General features: G+C 42.7%; 2 protein-coding genes across 6 annotated transcripts; both read left to right on the top strand.

The window, feature by feature from the left end:
• The first annotated feature begins 498 nt into the window (after window positions 1-498).
• On the top strand, window positions 499-25,858 carry LOC100693617 (tumor necrosis factor alpha-induced protein 2). Of its 3 annotated transcripts, none has more exons than XM_019348694.2 (14): window positions 499-550; window positions 1,028-1,102; window positions 4,266-4,499; window positions 4,757-5,402; window positions 5,602-5,713; window positions 5,922-6,044; window positions 7,350-7,444; window positions 7,560-7,652; window positions 7,757-7,883; window positions 7,980-8,099; window positions 8,194-8,349; window positions 10,469-10,590; window positions 11,324-11,481; window positions 25,385-25,858. In XM_019348694.2, exons 3-13 carry the CDS (start codon window positions 4,319-4,321, stop codon window positions 11,472-11,474), a joined length of 1,926 nt encoding a protein of 641 aa, XP_019204239.1. In that variant the 5' UTR covers window positions 499-550; window positions 1,028-1,102; window positions 4,266-4,318; the 3' UTR covers window positions 11,475-11,481; window positions 25,385-25,858. The 3 variants fall into 3 exon arrangements, with proteins under 3 accessions (XP_019204239.1, XP_019204240.1, XP_019204241.1); XM_019348695.2 differs by having other exon boundaries at window positions 501-545; XM_019348696.2 differs by having other exon boundaries at window positions 525-669.
• LOC109195942 (tumor necrosis factor alpha-induced protein 2) lies at window positions 13,941-25,858 on the top strand. 3 transcript variants are annotated; one of them, XM_019348698.1, is made up of 13 exons: window positions 13,941-13,989; window positions 14,465-14,539; window positions 18,812-19,042; window positions 19,298-19,943; window positions 20,143-20,254; window positions 20,462-20,584; window positions 21,893-21,987; window positions 22,103-22,195; window positions 22,300-22,426; window positions 22,523-22,642; window positions 22,737-22,892; window positions 24,375-24,496; window positions 25,227-25,858. In XM_019348698.1, exons 3-13 carry the CDS (start codon window positions 18,865-18,867, stop codon window positions 25,375-25,377), a joined length of 1,923 nt encoding a protein of 640 aa, XP_019204243.1. In that variant the 5' UTR covers window positions 13,941-13,989; window positions 14,465-14,539; window positions 18,812-18,864; the 3' UTR covers window positions 25,378-25,858. The 3 variants fall into 3 exon arrangements, with proteins under 3 accessions (XP_019204243.1, XP_019204244.1, XP_019204245.1); XM_019348699.2 differs by having other exon boundaries at window positions 13,961-13,984; XM_019348700.2 differs by having other exon boundaries at window positions 13,964-14,108.
• Window positions 25,859-27,571: the final 1,713 nt, after the last annotated feature.

Here is a 27,571-nt window from a genome sequence, read left to right as displayed (position 1 = left end):
GTTGGTAACAAAGTAAAAACTAAATGACCAAAAACATAACATTCTAGTGAGCTTTTAGTGTTGTTGCACAACTGACCTGACCATGAAAATAAAAGTACAGGATCATTGTCAGGATCCAAGCGGCCAGGAACACACAGGCACAAATGTAATCTTCAAAAAAATGGGTTTCATTATACCCCAAAAAGGACAAGAGGATTACAAAAATTCAAAATAACAAAAATAAGCTTTTTTTTAAGAACCAAGTGGGCCCATAAAAGAGGTTAACTTAACAGAACTTTACTCAAAAGTCACTAAACAAAAACATAACTCAACAAACTGACCTGCCCAAATGAGAAACAGCTCCGGTTATATAGCAAATGAATAAACCATTATATACACCAAAGGTGAAAACTAAAGAGATAACAGCTAACCATCATTCAAGAATAACCCCATTCCCCCTGCACGATCACAATTGATGGTCCAGTCCACTTTATTGGCTTCTGCATTTAAACCAGCTCCACCCACAGCCTCCTCTTTCAGCCAAACCAGGAAGGACTGGAGGGGAGGTCAGGTAACTCAGAAAGAGCAGAAATATTATCAATATAACATATCTATATAAAACAACAAACAATGCAAAGCAGGGTCTATGCCACCATTTGGACTATAGCTTAGTGCTGTCATGCATTACAGGTAAACTCAAAATAACAAATTAGTTAACTTATGATCACAGAAGCTTTAGAGCATAACGTAAACATAAGACAAAAGACCAAATGAATATTACCTAAGTATCTTAATTGTGTGGTTGCATGCAGCCATCACAATCATTGACGTTATAAAGAAAGTATGAAAGACTGCACAATATTTCCTAACAGTCTGTTTAAAGAAGTTGATCCAGAAGCCAAGATTGGTGCTGTCCTAGCGCTAAAAACAGCACAGCTTTCTGTGTGTGTGCGTGCACGTGTGTGCGTGACTGTGTGCTTCGGAAGGGGAGGGATTGCATGTGTGGCTCTGTGGGTCTCTCTAAAATTTCCCTACATCATCTGAGCAGGAGGAGCTTGTCCCATTCGACATAGAAGTTCACAGCAGCTGCAGTTACTTTCAAAACCGTGACTGTGAAGCTTATGTGAGTAGAATCTGAAAGATTTCATATATATATTTAATGTGGATAGGTTGTTTGGCCACACAAATACTTACAGACTTACTTTGGCGTGTGGTTGTAATTAGATTAGATGAGGTTTTGTGTTTTTTCTGATGTCAGTTTTCTTTGTTGTGTTATGGCTGATGTTGTTTATGTCTCATTTTTAAATGTTTTGATCTGTAAAAAGTGTTTTTTCGTCTTCTTTCCTGCACGAAACATGACAGTTTGTGTGTTATTTTGTTTTTTTATCATGTAGTTAAAATACTGTGATAATTGTGGGATTTGGGTTTTTGGGGGGGAGGTTTTGCAAGAAAGATGCCCAACGGATTTACTTTACCAAATGGACCATCCCAGCCTTGCCATAATGGTCTATTTGATTCACCTTTTATTGTTTATTTTATTTTATTTTCACTTGCTAAATACGGGACAGACTTGACTGGGGGAAAGGAAAAGGGAGAAAGAAAGAGGGAAAGAAAAACAGCGGGGAAGAGGGACGGGGATAAAGGGCAAAAACCAACAAAATAAGCAGACAAAAAATACATATATCAATCAGCTGGATTAAATGTTGAGAAAGAAAAAAGAGAAAACAAGCAGAAGAAAAAAAAAGAGCAACATAATAAACAACATCACGATGATCTATGGGAATATAACAGTAAATACTAAATATTAAACATTATTGTGCAGCACGTAAGATTTACAGCGCACAGTGTGCTTTGAGGTAGGAGCCAAAAAGGGAGTAGTTTGTGTGTGTGAGCACCCGTGTGTACACCTGTGAGCATGAGTGCGCTTGTATTTAAAAGGTTCCTTCATGTAATGATCTGGTAGAGGGTGTGGGGGGGGCCACAGCCCCGTCCTCCAGGGCATGAAGCAGGTATGGAGGAGATCAAAACTCCAGACATCCAGAGGCCCTCAGAACACAAGAGACCAAGGAAGACCAACAGAGGGGCAGCCGCGCCACTATCACAGAAAGAGCTGAAGAGAGTCCCAGATGAGGGGTCACTCAGCAGCCGCGGAGCAGAAGCCAGGGGGGGTTTCAGTGACATGCCCGTGAGCTTCGCTGGCTGCCAGCTGTGCCGGAGTGACCGAGCCCCAGGCCGAGAGGCTGAGGGCACCCCACCCCTAAAGTGGCCAGAGCGAGCCCCAGGCTCCAGGCCCTGACAAGCAGCCACGAAGGAGTGAGCCGGTGTGTACCTGGACGCCCACCCCCGGACACAAAGAACCACCAACGCACCGATGTCTGAGGGCGTCTGCCACTGGCAGGGGAAGCGGTGGGGGGAGATGTCCCCAGAGAGGTGGCGTCTGATACCCAACCTGACATATGAACACAGACATACAGGCACACACAGATACAAACATCCATTCCCACCCTCATGCTCTCATATGCAATTACTCAACACTCAACCAACGTGGAGACAGACATAAATAGACACTGTACACACAATCACACTCCCCAAGCGTACTCTATACCCCAGGTCTAGGTACCCTTGCCCCTGGAGGGGGAAACTGCACCCAGACCCAGGTGGTGTTACCCTTTTCCCTGGGGTGGAGAGAAGCAGACTGCCCCGACTCCGTAGCAGCAGGGAGGCCCCACATTCCAGACCCCAATCCGACGGCCAACTCCTCCTCCTAGCCCCCCCGCTCCAACAGGCCGCAGAGAACGGGGGTGTGTGAAGACTCCAAACCTCCCTCCGCCCGCTCATATGTAGTGTTGATGCATGTGTGTTCTAAGGTGCATTTAAAACCCAGGAGGGCATGGAGCTACCTGCCAGAGAGCAGCAAGTAAGCGCGTAGCCCCTCCTGCTAGCCCTCAATGTCTACATGTATTTAAAAGGTGGGCAACGATGCCAGGGGTGAGGTGTACACCCTGATGGTCATCTGGATGCCGTATAACGTGCCCAACCCCAAGGTCCTATATGTATGTGTTATGAGAGTGTGAGTAATGTGAATGTCTAAGTTGTGGGATAAAACTGAGGCACGGGCAGCCAGAAGGGGACAGAGGGGGGGGGGCCTCCCCTGCACCCTGGTGACACACCTTTACCCCAAGGCCCTGCATGTGTGGGTGATTGTGGTGGAGTGGGAAGAGGGAGGCAGCTGGAGATGGGGAGGGAAGGAAGGGAGGGGCAAGTGACCCCTCCCTGGGGCCAGCTCCTCCGCTGACCCCAGTAGGCACCCCATACTCCGCAACCCGCCAGGGAAAGGGGGCCCAGGCCCATCCGGACCGGGGACCAGTTCAGCAGCGCCGCCTGGCCCCACAGAGCCCGGGACAGCCCACCTGACCCCACCACAGAGAAAACTACGCCCACCCCGTCATCCACTCATCTTCTAGACTACACAAGACAATAGATGCCCAGGCTGAGATCTTCCTCCACCTCTCCTATATCTCCCCCTCCTGCAGAGTGAGTTCCTGAAGAGAGGAGACCTCCTGCAAGATGTAACAGCCTCCCCCACCAGTTGAAGAGCCCCCCAGGTGGCTCGATGCACTGGCGGCACCCTGCGCCAGGGCTGGCCCCCATGCACCCACCCACCCACAACCCCGGCAACACACCAACCAGGACCCAAGGCCCAGCCAGGGCCCCCAGAACCCCACGCCCGTCCCGTACCCACCCAGGGGCAGCCAGGCTACCAGGTCAGTAACCCACGTCCGTCAGCACAGACCCTCCCCTAGCCCCGCTGCACGCAGCCCTTAATAGGCCATGACCGCAACCTCGGGTTGAGCCCTCCAAGCAAGATGCTCCTGGGGAATCCCCCGACGCCCCAAGCCTGTCCCTACCTCCACACCAATCACAACAGCGAAGGTGGGACCAAACTGTGACCCCCCACCCCCACTAGGTGATGGAGCTGATCAAAGGAGCCCAGAGCAATTGATCTGTGGTATTTATAAAGCAGAAATCTTGGATAGCTGATTTTAAATTGTTCTTTGTGTAATCTTATTGGAAATCAAAGCAATTCAATGCATTTGTTTATTGATGATTTTAAAAAAAATAGCAATACATGTATTGCTAATTCATGGTGTAATCTATTTTTTTTATTTCACGGTGATGCTGTGCATAAGGCTAAAATGTTTAGTTTATGGCAATTATATAAAAAATTTATATTAAGACAGAGAAAGTACTTCTTTTTTAATTACTGATTTTTTTTTTAATTGCAGATTTGTCAGCACCTTTCTTGGCTTGTTGGTCACGTTTTACGACCTGGAGAAGAATGCAGACCCAGTCGGGTTCATCCACAACAGCCACATCCAACAGTTCCCCTGAACAAACTTTAAGAGCTGGAGGAAAATGGTTTAAAAAGTTCTGGCGAAGCCCCACAGCTCAAACCAACAACAACGGTTCTTCCACTACTGATGGACACCCATCACCTACTGAAGAAGAGCAGCCAGTTGGTGAGTGACATACATCCAGCTGTTATTAGCTATTTCCTGTTAAACCTCTGTATTTCAACTAAATTGTGTTTTGTGTGACATATTAAAAAAAGAAAAGAAATTGATGTTACGGTTGTTTCACAAATAGTGATGATGTGTAAAAAAACACCTCTATTACAGAAATAAGGTTCTCCATTTCTTCCACAAATGTTAAATACCTTATTTTGGGAGAAATATGAACTGTTTGAAGATTATTTATCTTTGTTTTTGTCCACCAGTGAATCCTACTTTTGAGGAATGCCTTGAAGGACAATACCTGTTCGAAGCTGCTCAACTGTTGATAGACAGGGAGAAACATCTGTTTGGGGAGATAACCGAGGCTGATGCACTTAAAGCTCACAAGGAAGCAGTAAAAAAGCTTGCTGCAGACTATGAAGCACTTGAAATGCATATAAAGCAGACGGTGCAGCAGAGTCTTTCTCTCGGCCGTGAGGAAGAGGTGTCTGCTTTGATATCTGCAGTGAAAGCCATCAACCTTGAGGAAGAGCAGGACCAGCTGTGGAGACAAAGATGCCGGACACCACGAGCCTGGAGGCCCAAGAAGTGGAAGGAGCACCATGACAAAGTGCTTCATGAATTAGTGTATAGTCGTTTAGAGAACCCATCGACGCCCACTGGTGACCAGGAGAACCAGTCCTCGATCCAGGCAGACATCCAGTCCATGGGCAGGCAGCTGAAGGAAGACATGGAGTGGGTGGTGGAGGTGGTGAAGAACTGCTACCCACCAGAGATGGACATCTGTAACTTTTATGCAAGACAGTACCATCAAACTTTCAGCGCAAGACTCAGAAAGATTGCAGACTTTGTTCTGGATGACAAGGACTGCAGTTTCCTCCTGCGATGGGTGAAGGAGTTTTATCCAGGGTAAGCCAACAGTTCATATATTGTTTGAAGTAGCATCTTTCTGTGCCTAAACATGATGATGTCTCTCAGTGTGAGGACCTTGATTGTTTTTTAGAAGAATAAATACATGAAAAATTAGCAAAATAAATGACATTTTTGTAGACTAAACACAACTTGGGGTGTTTATAAAAACTCATGTGTTATCTGCTCTGTGTACCAGAATCCTTGAAAAACCTGAGCTGGCCAGTAATATCAATACTAAAGCGCTGGGAAACCTGCTTCCTGACAAGTTACTGAAAGCTCTGGAGGAGAAGTACCTCAGCAAACAACAGGTAACACAGTGTGTCTAAGATGTGTATCCAGTTAATCAGTATGGGCATTGAAGGGCTTAAAGTGAGATTTGCAAGTCCAGCATCAAAGAGTTACTGGTTTAATTTTTTTTGAACATAATATTGTAGATGTAATTATTACTGTCAGTAATTAAATCTTTACACATGAAAGCAGTTTAAAAGTGGCAGCTGTGTGTTGTTGTGTGTTTAGAGCAACCTGATGATTTTTATTGGCCGAGTATTGGATGAAGCGAAGAAAGAGTGGGATCAAGGAAAGGAGCCGACAAGAGATGATGGTTGCTACGTCAGTCCTGTGGCCTATGATGTCATCCAGGTAGAGTTGCTGCAACAACTTGATATTAAAAAGGCTGAAATCAGTGCTTTTATGAAAATGTATTAATACAAAGTGAAAGGTGTCACTTGTCGTGGCCAACCTCAAGGATCCTTATAGTGAGTCCTGCATTTGGTGACTTCTAATTGTTGACCATGATGAGAGGCTTTGGATAAATTGCTATGTCAGAACCAGTGTTGGTCAAGTTGCTTGAAAAAAGTAATCAGTAGCTAATTACTGATTACTTCCCCCAAAAAGTAATCCCGTTACTTTACTGATTACTTATTTTCAAAAGTAATTAGTTACTTAGTTACTTTTTAAAAACACGATTTACTACCTGAATAGGTGATAAAGCGATAGATCTTTCAGCCCAATTCTACTTTTTCTGCATAATCTATCATACAAAATGTAATCAAATGGAAAAGTCTCTTTTTAAAATTTGTTTTATTAGTTTTAATATTTTAACTTTATGCATCAAGCAAAAATTTAATTATATGCAACATTCTCTGACTGGAAGAAATTTGTTTAACATTTAAACCTATTTTTTGCACATTCCAGCACATAAATAAATATTTTTTTGTGTTTACACTCATTCTTTCAAATAGATGCAAGTAAAACACAGCAGAAAATAAATCAAAGACTAGCGGTCCTGTTGCTCTATTTCCACCTGTAAAGCAGGACTGGGGTAGGCGGAGGTTTACCCTGGTGCAGGTGTGCCGCAGTGGTCAGTTGAAGAATCCGCGAGTTTCTCTGTGAATTTCCCATTACAGTCGTAGCGCACTCGCTGCTTCCTTGGAAGTTTAGGGGTTTTTTTCACCTTAAAAAGAAGTTTTCTTCCCACGCACAACAGACACTAATGTTTTTGTCACTTTTTATGGAATCAAACTCAAAGTAAGGTCAGTACTTCCACGCTTTAAACGCTGCACGCACTCGATATATTATCCATTGTTGATCTGCACACAGCTGTTGTCATGAACGTCGCACTCGCTTACGTCACTGTCATGAGACATTCTCGCAAAAAAATCACGGTTTTACTAACGCAGTAACGCAGCGTTCCTACGTGAAAGTAATGGTAATCTAATTACCGTTTTTGCAATAGTAATCCCTTACTTTACTCGTTACTTGAAAAAAGTAATCGGATTACAGTAACCATCTCTGGTCAGAACTGTGCAATAAAAACTGTTGTGGTGAAAAAATGACATAACATTGTTAGTTTAACTTGATCTGAAAATGATGGAAGTGCATTGCTGTGTAAAGTTGTTTGGGAACTTAAAACTGACACTGATTTGCCAATCCATTTGTCTTCAGTTTATCAACGGCATCGTGACATCAGCACATATAACTGTAAGAGACCCGCACAAGGTCCAGAAAATAACATCCAAACTGACAGACTTCATGCAGAGGTAACAAGGCTTCACAAGGCTGTCTTTTAAATATTGTCATTTGAAAATACATTTTAGTTTTATGTTTGGGAAAAACAAGATAATAAAAGTGAAAACTGTTCTTAATCTTCTGCAGGTATAAAGAGTTTCATGAAGACATCATACGGCAGAACAAACGGCACAGCAAAGCTTTCATAAAGGCAAACCTCAGCTGTGTCAAACAGTTCAGGTATGTTTCTGATCCACTTAGATGGAGATAAAATTATAATTTTAACCTCATAACAGCCGAGTACTTCACTGTGAGCTGATGTGTCCTGTGTGGTCTGTCTAAAGGGACTTCCTTATCATGGAGAGCCATCTATTCCCAAAGAATGTGCGGGAAAACTGTTTGCGAGGTCTGACTGAGATGAAACAGTCTGCCCACACTTATTTATTAACCCCTGTGCACAAGATCCTCAAGGTAAGTTCTTTAAAACAGATTTAGAGGCAGTTTTTCCTAATTTCAGCTATCCTCTTTAGAGATCAACAACATGCCTCACATTTATTCCCCACACAGCCACACTACCAGAAAGTGGGAACCAGTGACTGGCTGAAGAAGAACACATTTGAGAAGCTGCTGAATAGCACTGAAGAAGAGCTTCGAGAACTTCAGGGTTTGACTCAATCCTGTCATCAGGTAGAAACATGACAGCGTGAAACTTTGCTATGAAGCCATTATTACCAGCTTTTAAATCAATGGACTAAAATATGATCTTGTTACTTACATTCAGGAGCTGATTGGTCAGCTTCAGCAGGAAATGACAGTAGAATATGTCCGGAGGCTCCTGAAAGGAGAGGTCAAACTGAAGGACAAGGATCGTCAGCAGAAGGCTTACATGACTGTGAAAGAAAATGCAGAGAGATTGCACAACCTGTTTGCCAGAATGGTGAGACTTACCTTCACTGCACACTTTAACTGAGACACAAATAAAATCAATCAAGCACAAACACTGATCAGCATAACATTGTTTGACAGGGTGAAACAACCTTGGTCACAAATTCAACTAACATCTCCAACAACATCTGTGTAACTGAAAGAATTTAAAATTCACATACATTTCCCAGTGTTAAATATCAACACTTCACCGAGTTTTTTGATTCCTCATAAGCATCTGATGGAAGACAACACACTGCTCAGTAGACCATTTTAACACTTTTATTACTTCTGGAAGGGAGATGCGTCCTGCATGACACTCTGCCACGAATCTCAAAATAACGATGTGTGCTTAACAGTTTTATTAGAGGGTGTCCCAGTATAGTCTAAACAACAGTATTACACAAGCATTCAGTAGTCACGTTGCATAGCGTGCCTATAGGTTATTGTCTATAAACTGTAAAACATCTTTTCTCAGCTCTTGTGAGGCTGCAACCTTGCCATAATCCCTTCCAGTAAATTTCCACTGGCAGATGGTTCCCTGTTATCAATTTCTGCAGACAAGCATGGGCGGGAGTCTCCTACATTTCTATCACTAAAGGGCACGTAGTCTAAGGCCTTTAATATCAGGGCTGCGTCCATTGAATACTACACTATATGATTATATGACACTTTAGTTAATATAAAGCACAGCATTGAGGCACTTCAGATAATTTCATTTTCACATTTCACACCATTAGCTGGAAATTCCAGTCCAATAGCTCCTGAAGGAAAATTCAATTCAATTCAATTTTATTTATATAGCACCAAATCACAACAAAAGTCGCCTCAAGGCGCTTTATATTGTACAATAGATCGCACAATAATAAATACAGAGAAAACCCCAACAATCATATCATATGACCCCTATGAGCAAGCACTTTGGCGACAGTGGGAAGGAAAAACTCCCTTTTAACAGGAAGAAACCTCCGACAGAACCAGGCTCAGGGAGGGGCGGGGCCATCTGCTGCGACCGGTTGGGGTGAAGAAGGAAAACAGGATGAAAGACATGCTGTGGAAGAGAGACAGAAATTAATAACAGATATGATTCGATGCAGAGAGGTCTATTAACACATAGTGAGTGGCTGGAAAGGAAAAACTCAATGCATCATGGGAATCCCCGGCAGCCTACGTCTATTGCAGCATAACTAAGGGAGGATTCAGGGTCACCTGGTCCAGCCCTAACTATATGCTTTAGCAAAAAGGAAAGTTTTAAGCCTAATCTTGAAAGTAGAGATAGTGTCTGTCTCCCGAATCCAAACTAGAAGCTGGTTCCACAGAAGAGGGGCCTGAAAACTGAAGGCTCTCCCTCCCATTCTACTTTTAAATACTCTAGGAACAACAAGTAGGCCTGCAGAGCGAGAGCGAAGTGCTCTAATAGGGCGATATGGTACTACAAGGTCATTAAGATAAGATGGGGCCTGATTATTTAAGACCTTGTATGTGAGGAGCAGGATTTTGAATTCAATTCTGGATTTAACAGGAAGCCAATGAAGGGAAGCCAAAACAGGAGAAATATGCTCTCTCTTTCTAGTCCCTGTCAGGACTCTTGCTGCAGCATTTTGGATTAGCTGAAGACTTTTCAGGGAGTTTTTAGGACATCCTGATAATAAAGAATTACAGTAGTCCAGCCTGGAAGTAATGAAGGCATGAACTAGTTTTTCAGCATCACTCTGAGACAGGATATTTCTAATTTTAGAGATATTGCGCAAATGGAAGAAAGCAGTCTTACATATTTGTTTAATATGTGCATTAAAGGACATGTCCTGGTCAAAAATGACTCCAAGGTTCCTCACAGCATTACTGGAGGCCAAGGTAATGCCATCCAGAGTAAGAATCTGGTTAGATACCATATTTCTAAGATTTTCAGGGCCGAGTACAATAACCTCAGTTTTATCTGAATTAAGAAGCAGAAAGTTAGCGGCCATCCAGGTCTTTATGTCTTTAAGACATTCCTGCAGTTTAACTAATTGGTGTGTGTTACCTGGCTTCATGGATAGATAGACATCATTATTTCCAAAAACAGCAGCTATGTTAATTACAGTTTGGGGAAACTTACAGACTAAACTGACGTCACTGATTTGTCTTCACAGGGATCCAAACAAGACTGGTTAAAGGAAATCCTGACCAAGATTGCAGAAGTGCTAAAACTCCAAGATATTCCTGCCATACAGATGCAAATCATTTCACTGGGATCTGCTTATCCCGACCTCAGGTAACTTTTGAATTGACTCAGACATTATTTACTTTAATACAAAAACATACAGAGTATAACTCACACAAATGTAATGTGCTCTCATTTTTTGGGCCTGTTGTATCAACTGTAACATGAACATTGAGGACAGAACTATATCATGATAAGAGCTTTGTGAGACATTAGGTCAGGATAAACAATCATATTTTTCAGAGAGAGCTGAGGGAAAACAGGAAGCAGACTGAGCGAAACATCTCAGTTGGTTTCAGATGTTTCTGGTGAGCAGGATGAGCTACATTCATGGGAACTAACATGAGCTAAAAGTAGCTCCACCTATTGATACATTTCCAACAGAGGTGGGCTGAGACATTTTCCATCTCCCCTCTTCTCAGCAATTTAAATAGGTGTAGTAAATGTGTTAATGACAGCTGTTAGTGTTTGCAGGAAGGATGTGTGTCAGGGGCAGAAAACTGGTTACACGAAAAGACATAACATGGCAATGAAAAACAAGTCTTGATGGGATCAGTGAAGTTATAACTTCTGCTGTTATTCTTATGTTGAAAGTGAAATAAAACATTGCAGATTCTGTTTAGCTAAAAAAAAAAATGCTCAAACTCATTTCTTTATATTTTTTTATTTTCTATATCAAATGTGGCAGCTTTCACATGACAATCCTTTTTTTCACAGTCTCTGACTTTACATAGAGAAAATCATCACTTTTTTTTTAACCCTTTCTTCTTTCTGTCACCAACAGTGAAAAACATGTTTCGGCTCTGCTCAAACTCAAGACAAACCTCTCCAAAGCCGACAGGAAAATCGTCAAAACCACTCTGTCGGACACACTGAAAGAGAGCCGTGCTGATCCTGGAACCCGGAGGTTTTTCTCCAAAGTTGAAGTGAGATGAGCCGCACATTTGAAATCCCTATTATACGCAGACTCTGTGATGGTGAATGCTTGCTGTAGTCACTGTATGTTACTGTATACATAAGCTAGATGTCACATTCATGCTGGTAATTTTTGTGCATTTCATGTAAAATGTATGTTTGTAAATAAGTATGCAAGTGTGTGTTTTTACACACAAACAGGTCAGTGTCGTTCTATTATATGTCGTTTTGTTTAAAAACTACAATGATGTTAAAGTCTAGTTTTTTCATGCCATAAATACTATTACAGAGAATTATACATGTCTGATGTACATAAATAGATGTAAGTTCAGTTTTTTTAATAAATGTGCAAAAACCAGCTCAATTTGTTTTCACTGTTTACTCTGTTTAGTAGATGATCCACATGTAAACTAACTGTAGGGTTTATAGCATGTGGAAAAAACAGCAATGGTACAGACAGGGAATGGAGTTACAGTTAATGTCTATAATAAGTATCAACGTATGTTAATTATAAAAATCATAAGAATGATAACTGCAGGTTACAAGTGAACACGATAGACGCTTGGCTACAAGATGAACAGCCACAAGGAGCATCACCCTGCATGGAGGAGGAGACTAGAAGCTAAAATCCAGGCTACCGTGTCTCAGGGGGTTTGGAAGCGCACCTGTAACCGGAAGGTCGCCTGTTCGATCCCCGGCCTCTCTGTCCTGGTCGTTGTGTCCTTGGGCAAGACAGTTTACCCTACCGCCTACTGGTGTTGGCCAGAGGGGCCAACTGCCTCTGTCAGTCTGCCCCAGGGCAGCTGTGGCTACAACCGTAGCCATTCATCCACCAGTGTATGAATGTGAGCATGAATGAATAATGGCATTGTAAAGCGCTTTGGGTGCCTTGAAAAGCGCTATATCCAATCCATTATTAAAATCAAGGTAGCGCAGAGGGACGTTAACCATTAATAGTTCAGAAATGGTTTCAAAAGACTTTCCCAACTTGTGTAAATCTACAATTCTCCTTTTTAGAGGTTCACTTGTTGAACTAGTAAGGAATCATCTACATCTGATATGTCTGAGAAATTATCTTGCATGAAAACCCCCATCACACTGGAGAGATTTTCCTGGATGGCCTGGGAACAGCTCAGTGCCCTGTACTGGAAGAGCTGGGGAGAGAGAGGTCTGGGTGTCTCGTGTAGACTGCTGCCCTCTGTAACCCAGGCCTGGATAAGTGTTAGTTTGACTTAGTAAAAGATATATCTGCAGTGTGTATCCACACAGCAGCAGAAAGGAGGTCAGTCATTTAAAGGATGCAACATAAGCACCAGAAAGCACAATATGAAACCAAAGTACGTGATGGCAAAGGTTTCTGTTGAATGTCAATAAAGTAATAGTCATACTTGATTTTTTCTGTATTAAAACACAATAACCTGCAACACACTCAGTGAGCTTGATTTGAAGTGGGTTTAATAAACACATTACAATGTGGAAAGAAACATCCCAGCCAAACACTAAGATCATTTCTGAAATTTGGGTGGTGTTGCTCATCTTCTATACCCACACAGACACTCTCAAACAAAGAGCATTCCACAGCACATCACATGTCCCTATACCTTCAGTCCAGCTCATCCTTGACCCCCGCCCACTCTAAGAAAAGTTATGACCACCCGTCACCTCCAGGATGTCTGCAGATATTCAAGTCTACAATGGGTCCGCCGTGAAGGTGCAATAAAACTTGGGGCCTACCTGTGATAACATTCTACATGCATGCATACTATACTAAAGTGAGGAAGTGATATTACTGTTACTAATGTGATATGGTTACAGTATGTGATTAATACATCAGAAAAGAAATCTGCCACGACATGGTCTACTTAATGCTCATCACACATGTTTAATGATGATGAATGCCGCTAAAGCTCCGATGGCTCCAAATTCTGAAATGACTAAACATGAACACAACATCACCATTTTACACTTTTTATGGCCATCAGTTTTGGTTGGTAACAAAGTAAAAACTAAATGACCAAAAACATAACATTCTAGTGAGCTTTTAGTGTTGTTGCACAACTGACCTGACCATGAAAATAAAAGTACAGGATCATTGTCAGGATCCAAGCGGCCAGGAACACACAGGCACAAATGTAATCTTCAAAAAAATGGGTTTTATTATACCCCAAAAAGGACAAGAGGATTACAAAAATTCAAATAACAAAATAAGCTTTTTTTTAAGAACCAAGTGGGCCCATAAAAGAGGTTAACTTAACAGAACTTTACTCAAAAGTCACTAAACAAAAACATAACTCAACAAACTGACCTGCCCAAATGAGAAACAGCTCCGGTTATATAGCAAATGAATAAACCATTATATACACCAAAGGTGAAAACTAAAGAGATAACAGCTAACCATCATTCAAGAATAACCCCATTCCCCCTGCACGATCACAATTGATGGTCCAGTCCACTTTATTGGCTTCTGCATTTAAACCAGCTCCACCCACAGCCTCCTCTTTCAGTCAAACCAGGAAGGACTGGAGGGGAGGTCAGGTAACTCAGAAAGAGCAGAAATATTATCAATATAACATATCTATATAAAACAACAAACAATGCAAAGCAGGGTCTATGCCACCATTTGGACTATAGCTTAGTGCTGTCATGCATTACAGGTAAACTCAAAATAACAAATTAGTTAACTTATGATCACAGAAGCTTTAGAGCATAACGTAAACATAAGACAAAAGACCAAATGAATATTACCTAAGTATCTTAATTGTGTGGTTGCATGCAGCCATCACAATCATTGACGTTATAAAGAAAGTATGAAAGACTGCACAATATTTCCTAACAGTCTGTTTAGAGAAGTTGATCCAGAAGCCAAGGTTGGTGCTATCCTAGCGCTAAAAACAGCACAGCTTTCTCTGTGGGTGCGTGCACGTGTGTGCGTGACTGTGTGCTTTGGAAGGGGAAGGATGTCATGTGTCTCTGTGGGTCTCTCTAAAATTTCCCTACATCGTCTGAGCAGGAGGAGCTTGTCCCATTCGACATAGAAGTTCACAGCAGCTGCAGTTACTTTCAAAGCAGTGACTGTGAAGCTTATGTGAGTAGAATCTGAAAGATTTCATATATATATTTAATGTGGATAGGTTGTTTGGCCACACAAATACTTACAGACTTACTTTGCCGTGTGGTTGTAATTAGATTAGATGAGGTTTTGTGTTTTTTCTGATGTCAGTAGTTTTCTTTGTTGTGTTATGGCTGATGTTGTTTATGTCTCATTTTTAAATTTTTTGATCTGTAAAAAGTGTTTTTTCGTCTTCTTTCCTGCACGAAACATGACAGTTTGTGTGTTATTTTGTTTTTTTTTAATTAAATGTTCTAAATTAAATGTTGAGAAAGAAAAAAGAGAAAACAAGCAGAAGAAAAAAAAAGAGCAACATAATAAACAACATCACGATGATCTATGGGAACATAACAGTAAATACTAAATATTAAACATTATTGTGCAGCACGTAAGATTTACAGCGCACAGTGTGCTTTGAGGTAGGAGCCAAAAAGGGAGTAGTTTGTGTGTGTGAGCACCCGTGTGTACACCTGTGAGCATGAGTGCGCTTGTATTTAAAAGGTTCCTTCATGTAATGATCTGGTAGAGGGTGTGGGGGGCCACTGCCCCGTCCTCCAGGGCATGAAGCAGGTATGGAGGAGATCAAAACTCCAGACATCCAGAGGCCCTCAGAACACAAGAGACCAAGGAAGACCAACAGAGGGGCAGCCGCGCCACTATCACAGAAAGAGCTGAGGAGAGCCCCAGATGAGGGGTCACTCAGCAGCCGCGGAGCAGAAGCCGGGGGGTTTCAGTGACGTGCCCGACAGCTCCGCTGGCTGCCAGCTGTGCCGGAGTGACCGAGCCCCAGGCCGAGAGGCTGAGGGCACCCCTCCCCAAAGTGGCCCGAGCGAGCCCCAGGCTCCAGGCCCTGACAAGCAGCCACGAAGGAGTGAGCCAGTGTGTACCTGGACGCCCATCCCCGGACACAAAGAACCACCAACGCACCGATGTCTGAGGGCGTCTGCCACTGGCAGGAGAAGTGGTGGGGGGAGATAGGCCTCCATACCTTGGAGGGCCGGAGATGTCCCCAGAGAGGTGACGTCTGATACCCAACCTGACATATAGACACAGACATACAGGCACACACAGATACAAACATCCATTCCCACCCTCATGCTCTCATATGCAATTACTCAACACTCAACCAACGTGGAGACAGACATAAATAGACACTGTACACACAATCACACTCCCCAAGCGTACTCTATACCCCAGGTCTAGGTACCCTTGCCCCTGGAGGGGGAAACTGCACCCAGACCCTGGTAGTGTTACCCTTTTCCCTGGGGTGGAGAGAAGCAGACTGCCCCAACTCGGCAACAGCAGGGAGGCCCCACATTCCAGACCCCAATCCGACGGCCAACTCCTCCTCCTAGCCCCCCCACTCCAACAGGTCGCACAGAACGGGGGTGTGTGAAGACTCCAAACCTCCCTCCGCCCACTCATATGTAGTGTTGATGTATGTGTGTTCTAAGGTGCATTTAAAACCCAGGAGGGCATGGAGCTACCTGCCAGAGAGCAACAGGTAAGCGCATAGCCCCTCCTGCTAGCCCTCAATGTCTACGTGTATTTAAAATTGAGAGGTGGGCAACGATGCCAGGGGTGAGGTGTACACCCTGATGGTCATCTAGATGCCGTATAACGTGCCCAACCCCAAGGTCCTATATGTATGTGTTATGAGAGTGTGAGTAATGTGAATGTCTAAGTTGTGGGATAAAACTGAGGCACGGGCAGCCAGAAGGGGACAGACGGGGGGATGCCTCCCCTGCACCCTGGTGACACACCTTTACCCCAAGGCCCTGCATGTGTGGGTGATTGTGGTGGAGTGGGAAGAGGGAGGCAGCTGGAGATGGGGAGGGAAGGAAGGGAGGGGCAAGTGACCCCTCCCTGGGGCCAGCTCCTCCGCTGACCCCAGTAGGCACCCCCATACTCCGCAACCCGCCAGGGAAAGGGGGCCCAGGCCCATCCAGACCGGGGACCAGTTCAGCAGCGCCGCCTGGCCCCACAGAGCCCGGGACAGCCCACCTGACCCCACCACAGAGAAAACTACGCCCACCCCGTCATCCACTCATCTTCTAGACTACACAAGACAATAGATGCCCAGGCTGAGATCTTCCTCCACCTCTCCTACATCTCCCCCTCCTGCAGAGTGAGTTCCTGAAGAGAGGAGACCTCCTGCAAGATGTAACAGCCTCCCCCACCAGTTGAAGAGCCCCCCAGGTGGCTCGATGCACTGGCGGCACCCTGCGCCAGGGCTGGCCCCCATGCACCCACCCACTCACAACCCCGGCAACACACCAACCAGGACCCAAGCCCCAAGGCCCAGCCAGGGCCCCAGCCCAGAGACGGAGCGCCCCCAGAACCCCACGCCCGTCCCGTACCCACCCAGGGGCAGCCAGGCTACCAGGTCAGTAACCCACGTCCGTCAGCACAGACCCTCCCCTAGCCCCGCTGCACGCAGCCCTTAATAGGCCATGACCGCAACCTCGGGTTGAGCCCTCCAAGCAAGATGCTCCTGGGGAATCCCCCGACGCCCCAAGCCTGTCCCTACCTCCACACCAATCACAACAGCGAAGGTGGGACCAAACTATGACCCCCCACCCCCACTAGGTGATGGAGCTGATCAAAGGAGCCCAGAGCAATTGATCTGTGGTATTTATAAAGCAGAAATCTTGGATAGCTGATTTTAAATTGTTCTTTGTGTAATCTTATTGGAAATAAAAGCAATTCAATGCATTTGTTTATTGATAATTAAAAAAAAATAGCAATACATGTATTTAGGGATAGGTATCGTTTAGGTTTTATCTGATACCGGTGCCAAACCGGTACTTTTGAAACGGTGCCGGTGCTTAAACGGTGCTCAAACCGGTGCTTAAAGAATGGAGAACACAAAATTGGTCCAAAAACCTCTCATGTTCAGCTGGTTTTTTTGTAAAAAGATAACAATGTTAGCCTTTTCTGCAGCTATAGGGCATATATGGTATCACTCTTGGCTGGAAGCAGTGCTTAAACAATGGAAAAAACACAAACTTTGTCCAAAAACCTCTCATGTTTAACTGTTTTCCACTTTTTCTTTAGTCATTTTAGCCTTTTTGGCCAGGGTGAAGGGAGCATCTGCCATCAAAATGGCTTGTATTTATATAGCGCTTTTATGGTCCCTAAGGACCCCAAAGCGCTTTACATATCCAGTCATTCACCCATTCACGCACAGGTGATGGCAAGCTACGTTGTAGCCACAGCCACCCTGGGGCGCACTGACAGAGGCGAGGCTGCCGGACACTGGCGCCACCGGGCCCTCTGACCACCACCAGTAGGCAACGGGTGAAGTGTCTTGCCCAAGGACACAACGACCGAGACTGTCGGAGCCAGGGCTCGAACCGGCAACCTTGCGATTACAAGGCGAACTCCCAACTCTTGAGCCACAATTGCCCCAAACAAGAAGACAGCCGCATGTAACTACGACGGTGTTTGCTAGTTCACCTTAGATGCATTAATGTAATAACGTGGTTAGCGTACTCAACGTTAATTACACACGAACAACATGAAGCTACTCACGCAGAGGAGAACGGCTGCTGCTGCCATCATCATCCGTCATCATTTCTGCTACGCTGACAGGGCTAGGGGCCAGGACTGTCCTCTTCGGGTTTTTGGGGGATGTTGCTAAGTCCGGGTCCGATAACAGGCACCACACCCGCAGTAGATGTGCACGGTGTGAGGTCTCGCAGCAAGCTATCAAACACGGCGCATTTCTCGGCTTTAAAACAAAAATGTTATGCGTCGCCAGGTGTTTCATCAGATTTGAGGTCACATATCACGGTATCAGCTTAAAGCACTTGTTGCAGGCTGCTGAGTTTGCATCTTTTGCTGTGAAGTACAGCCAGACTTTTGATGGCTTCGCCTTGGGCATTTTTAATCTGTAGCTCTGCTCTAAAAGAATGTACGTACCTGGCCCCGCCTACTATCCTAAACGTAAAATGATTGGCTAGAATTGGCTCAGGAAAAAAAAAGCACCGAAATAAAGCACCGAAATGTGCGCTGCTTTTCGGTCTGGTTACTACCGTTTGTCAGAACCGGTCCCATCGTGGCACCGGACACCGGTACCCATCCCTACATGTATTGCTAATTCATGGTTTAATCTATTTTTTTTTATTTCACGGTGATGCTGTGCATAAGGCTAAAATGTTTAGTTTATGGCAATTATATAAAAAATTTATATTAAGACAGAGAAAGTACTTCTTTTTTAATTACTGATTTTTTTTTTAATTGCAGATTTGTCAGCACCTTTCTTGGCTTGTTGGTCACGTTTTACGACCTGGAGAAGAATGCAGACCCAGTCGTGTTCATCCACAACAGCCACATCCAACAGTTCCCCTGAACAAACTTTAAGAGCTGGAGGAAAATGGTTTAAAAAGTTCTGGCGAAGCCCCATAATTCGACCCAACAACGGTTCTTCCATTACTAATGGACACCAATCACCTACTGAAGAAGAGCAGCCAGTTGGTGAGTGACATACATCCAGCTGTTATTAGCTATTTCCTGTTAACCCTCTGTATTTCAACTAAATTGTGTTTTGTGTGACATATTAAAAAAAGAAAAGAAATTGATGTTACGGTTGTTTCACGAAATAGTGATGATGAAAAAAACACCTCTATTACAGAAATAAGGTTCTCCATTTCTTCCAGAAATGTTAAATACCTTATTTTGGGAGAAATATGAACTGTTTGAAGATTATTTATCTTTGTTTTTGTCCACCAGTGAATCCTACTTTTGAGGAATGCCTTGAAGGACAATACCTGTTCGAAGCCGCTCAACTGTTGATAGACAGGGAGAAACATCTGTTTGGAGAGTTAACCGAGGCTGATGCACTTAAAGCTCACGAGGAAGCAGTAAAAAAGCTTGCTGCAGACTATGAAGCACTTGAAATGCATATAAAGCAGACGGTGCAGCAGAGTCTTTCTCTCGGCCGTGAGGAAGAGGTGTCTGCTTTGATATCTGCAGTGAAAGCCATCAACCTTGAGGAAGAGCAGGACCAGCTGTGGAGACAAAGATGCCGGACACCACGAGCCTGGAGGCCCAAGAAGTGGAAGGAGCACCATGACAAAGTGCTTCATGAATTAGTGTATAGTCGTTTAGAGAACCCATCAAGCCCCACTGGTGACCAGGAGAACCAGTCCTCGATCCAGGCAGACATCCAGTCCATGGGCAGGCAGCTGAAGGAAGACATGGAGTGGGTGGTGGAGGTGGTGAAGAACTGCTACCCACCAGAGATGGACATCTGTAACTTTTATGCAAGACAGTACCATCAAACTTTCAGCGCAAGACTCAGAAAGATTGCAGACTTTGTTCTGGATGACAAGGACTGCAGTTTCCTCCTGCGATGGGTGAAGGAGTTTTATCCAGGGTAAGCCAACAGTTCAATTATTGTTTGAAGTAGCATCTTTCTGTGCCTAAACATGATGATGTCTCTCAGTGTGAGGTCCTTGATTGTTTTTAGAAGAATAATAAAATAATAAAATTAGCAAAATAAATGACATTTTTGTAGACTAAACACAACTTGGGGCGTTTATAAAAACTCATGTGTTATCTGCTCTGTGTACCAGAATCCTTGAAAAACCTGAGCTGGCCAGTAATATCAATACTAAAGCGCTGGGAAACCTGCTTCCTGACAAGTTACTGAAAGCTCTGGAGGAGCAGTACCTCAGCAAACAACAGGTAACACAGTGTATCTAAGATGTGTATCCAGTTAATCAGTATGGACATTGCAGGGCTTAAAGTGAGATTTGCAAGTCCAGCATCAAAGAGTTACTGGTTTTATCTTTTTGAACATAATATTGTAGATGTAATTATTACTGTCAGTAATTAAATCTTTACACATGAAAGCAGTTTAAAAGTGGCAGCTGTGTGTTGTTGTGTGTTTAGAGCGACCTGATGATTTATACTGACCGAGTATTGGATGAAGCGAAGAAAGAGTGGGATCAAGGAAAGGAGCCGACAAGAGATGTTGGTTGCTATGTCAGTCCTGTGGCCTATGGTGTCATCCAGGTAGAGTTGCTGCAACAACTTGATATTAAAAAGGCTGAAATCGATACTTTTATGAATATGTATTAATACAAAGTGAAAGGTGTCACTTGTCGTGGCCAACCTCAAGGATCCTTATAGTGAGTCCTGCATTTGGTGACTTCTAATTGTTGACCATGATGAGAGGCTTTGGATAAATTGCTATGTCAGAACCAGTGTTGGTCAAGTTACTTGAAAAAAGTAATCTGTAACTAATTACTGATTACTTCCCCCAAAAAGTAATCCTGTTACTTTACTGATTACTTATTTTCAAAAGTAATTAGTTACTTAGTTACTTTTTAAAAACACGATTTACTACCTGAATAGGTGATAAAGCGATAGATCTTTCAGCCCAATTCTACTTTTTCTGCATAATCTATCATACAAAATGTAATCAAATGGAAAAGTCTCTTTTTAAAATTTGTTTTATTAGTTTTAATATTTTAACTTTATGCATCAAGCAAAAATTTAATTATATGCAACATTCTCTGACTGGAAGAAATTTGTTTAACATTTAAACCTATTTTTTGCACATTCCAGCACATAAAATAAAATATTTTTTTGTGTTTACACTCATTCTTTCAAATAGATGCAAGTAAAACACAGCAGAAAATAAATCAAAGACTAGCGGTCCTGTTGCTCTATTTCCACCTGTAAAGCAGGACTGGGGTAGGTGGAGGTTTACCCTGGTGCAGGTGTGCCGCAGTGGTCAGTTGAAGAATCCGCGAGTTTCTCTGTGAATTTCCCATTACAGTCGTAGCGCACTCGCTGCTTCCTTGGAAGTTTAGGGGTTTTTTTCACTGTAAAAAGAAGTTTTCTTCCCACGCACAACGGACACTAATGTTTTTGTCACTTTTTATGGAATCAAACTCAAAGTAAGGTCAGTACTTCCACGCTTTAAACGCTGCACGCACTCGATATATTATCCATTGTTGATCTGCACACAGCTGTTGTCATGAACGTCGCACTCGCTTACGTCACTGTCATGAGACATTCTGGCAAAAAAATCACGGTTTTACTAACGCAGTAACGCAGCGTTCCTACGTGAAAGTAATGGTAATCTAATTACCGTTTTTGCAATAGTAATCCCTTACTTTACTCGTTACTTGAAAAAAGTAATCGGATTACAGTAACCATCTCTGGTCAGAACTGTGCAATAAAAACTGTTGTGGTGAAAAAAATGACATAACATTGTTAGTTTAACTTGATCTGAAAATGATGGAAGTGCATTGCTGTGTAAAGTTGTTTGGGAACTTAAAACTGACACTGATTTGCCAATCCATTTGTCTTCAGTTTATCAACGGCATCGTGACATCAGCACATATAACTGTAAGAGACCCGCACAAGGTCCAGAAAATAACATCCAACCTGACAGACTTCATGCAGAGGTAACAAGGCTTCACCAGGCTGTCTTTTAAATATTGTCATTTGAAAATACATTTTAGTTTTATGTTTGGGAAAAACAAGATAATAAAAGTGAAAACTGTTCTTAATCTTCTGCAGGTATAAAGAGTTTCATGAAGACATCATAAGGCAGAACAAACGGCACAGCAAAGCTTTCATAAAGGCAAACCTCAGCTGTGTCAAACAGTTCAGGTATGTTTCTGATCCACTTAGATGGAGATAAAATTATAATTTTTACATCATAACAGGTGAATATTTCACTGTGACCTGATGTGTCCTGTGTGGTCTGTCTAAAGGGACTTCCTTATCACAGAGAGCCATCTATTCCCAAAGAATGTGCGGGAAAACTGTTTGCGAGGTCTGACTGAGATGAAACAGTCTGCCCACACTTATTTATTAACCCCTGTGCACAAGATCCTCAAGGTAAGTTCTTTAAAACAGATTTAGAGGCAGTTTTTCCTAATTTCAGCTATCCTCTTTAGAGATCAACAACATGCCTCACATTTATTCCCCACACAGCCACACTACAAGAAAGTGGGAACCAGTGACTGGCTGAAGAAGAACACATTTGAGAAGCTGCTGAATAGCACTGAAGAAGAGCTTCGAGAACTTCAGGGTTTGACTCAATCCTGTCATCAGGTAGAAACATGACAGCGTGAAACTTTGCTATGAAGCCATTATTACCAGCTTTTAAATCAATGGACTAAAATATGATCTTGTTACTTACATTCAGGAGCTGATTGGTCAGCTTCAGCAGGAAATGACAGTAGAATATGTCCGGAGGCTCCTGAAAGGAGAGGTCAAACTGAAGGACAAGGATCGTCAGCTGATGGCTTACATGACTGTGAAAGAAAATGCAGAGAGATTGCACAACCTGTTTGCCAGAATGGTGAGACTTACCTTCACTGCACACTTTAACTGAGACACAAATAAAATCAGTCAAGCACAAACACTGATCAGCATAACATTGTTTGACAGGGTGAAACAACCCTAGTCACAAGTTCAACTAACCTCTCCAACAACATCTGTGTAACTGAAAGAATTTAAAATTCACATACATTTCCCAGTGTTAAATATCAACACTTCACCGAGTTTTTTGATTCCTCATAAGCATCTGATGGAAGACAACACACTGCTCAGTAGACCATTTTAACACTTTTATTACTTCTGGAAGGGAGATGCGTCCTGCATGACACTCTGCCGCGAATCTCAAAATAACGATGTGTGCTTAACAGTTTTATTAGAGGGTGTCCCACTATAGTCTAAACAACAGTATTACACAAGCATTCAGTAGTCACGTTGCATAGCGTGCCTATAGGTTATTGTCTATAAATGTCACGGTTCTGGGTCAGTTTCGACCCAGTATTTTGAGTTCCTTATGTTTTGGTTTATTTTGCATCTTGGAGTGTTTTGGGGTTGTCTGGTGTTTTTGATTATTTGGGATATATTATATTACTGTGATTCTGGTTTAGGGGTTTTGTTCGCAGGTTTTATGTTCTCATGTTTTGTGTGGGTTTAGTTCCATGTGTCTCTCAGTGTCGAGTCAGCGTCTTTGTGTAGTGTTGTTGTTTCCTGTTTTAGTGTGAAGGTCTGCGTCTCATGTGAGTGTGTTCAGTTTTACCTCTGTCTCGTCTTGTTAATTACTTCCAGCTGTGTCCACCACCTGTGTGTAATCTCCCTGTGTTTCTCTGTGTGTATTTAAGTCACGTCTTTAGTCATTGTAGTTGCTGGTCCGTCTGTGTATCCACCATGTCTCATCCGTGTGTTTCCCTGCTGCCAACCGTCATCTGTTTTCTGCTCGCTGTTATTCGTGTTCAGGTTTGTGTTCTTGTTCAGGGTCAGTAGTTTAGTTATCCCAGTATAGTTTAGTTCTCTGTTTACCATTTTGTCCATCTCTTTTGTTGTGTTTAATAAACCACCCTCACACCTTTACAAGTGCCTGCGTTTGGATCCTCCTTTAATTCCCACACGGCTCATCTCACTCGCCGTGACAGTAAACTGTAAAACATCTTTTCTCAGCTCTGGTGAGGCTGCAACCTTGCCATAATCCCTTCCAGTAAATTTCCACTGGCAGATGGTTCCCTGTTATCAATTTCTGCAGACAAGCGTGGGCGGGAGTCTCCTACACTTCTATCACTAAAGGACACGTACAATACTACACTATATGATTATATGACACTTTAGTTAATATAAAGCACAGCATTGAGGCACATCAGATAATTTGATTTTCACATTTCACACCATTAGCTGGAAATTCCAGTCCAATAGCTCCTGAAGGAAAAACATCATTATTTCCAAAAACAGCAGCTTTGTTAATTACAGTTTGGGGAAACTTACAGACTAAACTGACGTCACTGATTTGTCTTCACAGGGATCCAAACAAGACTGGTTAAAGGAAATCCTGACCAAGATGGCAGAAGTGCTAAAACTCCAAGATATTCCTGCCATACAGATGCAAATCTTTTCACTGGGATCTGCTTATCCCGACCTCAGGTAACTTTTGAATTGACTCAGACATTATTTACTTTAATACAAAAACATACAGAGTATAACTCACACAAATGTAATGTGCTCTCATTTTTTGGGCCTGTTGTATCAACTGTAACATAAACATTGAGGACAGAACTATATCATGATAAGAGCTTTGTGAGACATTAGGTCAGGATAAACAATCATACATTTCAGAGAGAGCTGAGGGAAACAGGAAGCAGACTGAGCGAAACATCTCAGTTGGTTTCAGATGTTTCTGGTGAGCAGGATGAGCTACATTCATGGGAACTAACATGAGCTAAAAGTAGCTCCACCTATTGATACATTTCCAACAGAGGTGGGCTGAGACATTTTCCATCTCCCCTCTTCTCAGCAATTTAAATAGGTGTAGTAAATGTGTTAATGACAGCTGTTAGTGTTTGCAGGAAGGATGTGTGTCAGGGGCAGAAAACTGGTTACAAAAAAGACATAACATGGCAATGAAAAACAAGTCTTGATGGGATCAGTGAAGTTATAACTTCTGCTGTTATTCTTATGTTGAAAGTGAAATAAAACATTGCAGATTCTGTTTAGCTAAAAAAAAATGCTCAAACTCATTTCTTTATATTTTTTTCTTTTCTATATCAAATGTGGCAGCTTTCACATGACAATCCTTTTTTTCACAGTCTCTGACTTTACATAGAGAAAATCAGCACTTTTTTTTTTAACCCTTTCTTCTTTCTGTCACCAACAGTGAAAAACATGTTTCAGCTCTGCTCAAACTCAAGACAAACCTCTCCAAAGCCGACAGGAAAATCGTCAAAACCACTCTGTCGGACACACTGAAAGAGAGCCGTGCTGATCCTGGAACCCGGAGGTTTTTCTCCAAAGTTGAAGTGAGATGAGCCGCACATTTGCTTGTCAGAGTATCACTGACTGAGAGTTTTGTTGCACAGCAGCAATATTATTGTGTATTATATTGTGTTACAGTCTATCTCTGTAAAGACATACAGAGTGAATGCCATGGAAAAACCTTCAGATGTTACTTAGACTGAAATCCCTATTATACGCAGACTCTGTGATGGTGAATGCTTGCTGTAGTCACTGTATGTTACTGTATACATAAGCTAGATGTCACATTCATGCTGGTAATTTTTGTGCATTTCATGTAAAATGTATGTTTGTAAATAAGTATGCAAGTGTGTGTTTTTACACACAAACAGGTCAGTGTCGTTCTATTATATGTTGTTTTGTTTAAAAACTACAATGATGTTAAAGTCTAGTTTTTTCATGCCATAAATACTATTACAGAGAATTATACATGTCTGATGTACATAAATAGATGTAAGTTCAGTTTTTTTAATAAATGTGCAAAAACCAGCTCAATTTGTTTTCACTGTTTACTCTGTTTAGTAGATGATCCACATGTAAACTAACTGTAGGGTTTATAGCATGTGGAAAAAACAGCAATGGTACAGACAGGGAATGGAGTTACAGTTAATGTCTATAATAAGTATGTTAACAAAGTATGTTAATTATAAAAATCATAAGAATGATAACTGCAGGTTACAAGTGAACACGATAGACGCTTGGCTACAAGATGAACAGCCACAAGGAGCATCACCCTGCATGGAGGAGGAGACTAGAAGCTAAAATCAAGGTAGCGCAGAGGGAAGTTAACCATTAATAGTTCAGAAATGGTTCCAAAAGACCTTCCCAACTTGTGTAAATCTACAATTCTCCTTTTTAGAAGTTCACTTGTTGAACTAGTAAGGAATCATCTACATCTGATATGTCTGAGAAATTATCTTGCATGAAAACCCCCATCACACTAGAGAGGTTCTCCTGGATGGCCTGGGAACAGCTCAGTGCCCTGTACTGGAAGAGCTGGGGAGAGAGAGGTCTGGGTGTCTCGTGTAGACTGCAGCCCTCTGTAACCCAGGCCTGGATAAGTGTTAGTTTGACTTAGTAAAAGATATACCTGCAGTGTGTATCCACACAGCAGCAGAAAGGAGGTCAGTCATTTAAAAGAAGCAATGTAAACACCAGAAAGCACAATATGAAACCAAAGTACGTGATGGCAAAGGTTTCTGTTGAATGTCAATAAAGTAATAGTCATACTTGATTTTTTCTCTATTAAACCAGAATAACTGATCTCAAGAGTCTGTTCACATGAATAACTAAACCTTTAATAATTAACTGATACCCAAACCAAGTTAAACGATCATTTACTTTTGTGACCCTAACTGCATTAGTGTGTTATTCTGGCCCTGAAAGCTGCTGTAACAACAAAATATTATATTGCAAGGATATATCATTTGGCAGAAAGAAAAATCATTTTATTACCTGTTCAGCTTTTGCAAAATCCCCAATATCATCAACTTTTTTTTTTCTTTTGGTCTGTCATAACAGTCAACTCAGTGTTTCTGTCATGGTCCCCGTGCCTCGTCGGCTGACTCTGTGTTTGGCAACATGTTTTGTTTGTTTTCCTTTGTGCTCTCTCTCTCCTCTGCTGGAGTGCTCATTACGGGCCCACGCACCTGTGCTCACCGTCACATCTGCAGCCATTCCCAGCTGATTGGAGCACTATTTATGATGGCGGAGCTGTGTCATCCTTCGCTGGATTGTTGAGCCATCAGCGTCAGTCCATCTGAATCTGAATCTGAATCTGAATCTGTATCTGTGAGTGTGAGATTATTCCTAACCTGGACTTCTTTCTGTGTGTGCGTACAGATCTGCCCTGGACCCGAGCGAGCATGTGTGTGTTTGGAACCCACTGAGGAGGAGAGTGTGTATTGGATTAATCCCTGTTTTCCCCTGGACCCTGGAGCCCCGGACCCTTTCCCCTGCCACACTGTATATAAACGCACTTTCTCTTTTGCCAAGTATTCTTGGTCTGCGCGTGAGTCCGTTTCAAACATTGTGATAGTTTCACTGAGTCACCAAACAAAAGCAACATTCTTTATTTGTCAGTGCCATCCAAAACATACTACAGACTTTGACATTCTGACCTCCAACCAGTCTGGTTAAATGTGGTGGTCTGGGTTGAGGTTTGGCAGTATTAGTTGTCATGGATCTTTGTCTTTACTTGCTTTTTCA

Source organism: Oreochromis niloticus, linkage group LG19 (assembly GCF_001858045.2).
Source record: "Oreochromis niloticus isolate F11D_XX linkage group LG19, O_niloticus_UMD_NMBU, whole genome shotgun sequence".
In the NCBI taxonomy this organism is placed as follows: domain Eukaryota; kingdom Metazoa; phylum Chordata; class Actinopteri; order Cichliformes; family Cichlidae; genus Oreochromis; species Oreochromis niloticus.
The sequence above is the reverse complement of the archived record's forward strand: the minus strand, read 5'-3'. Positions and strand labels throughout refer to the sequence as shown.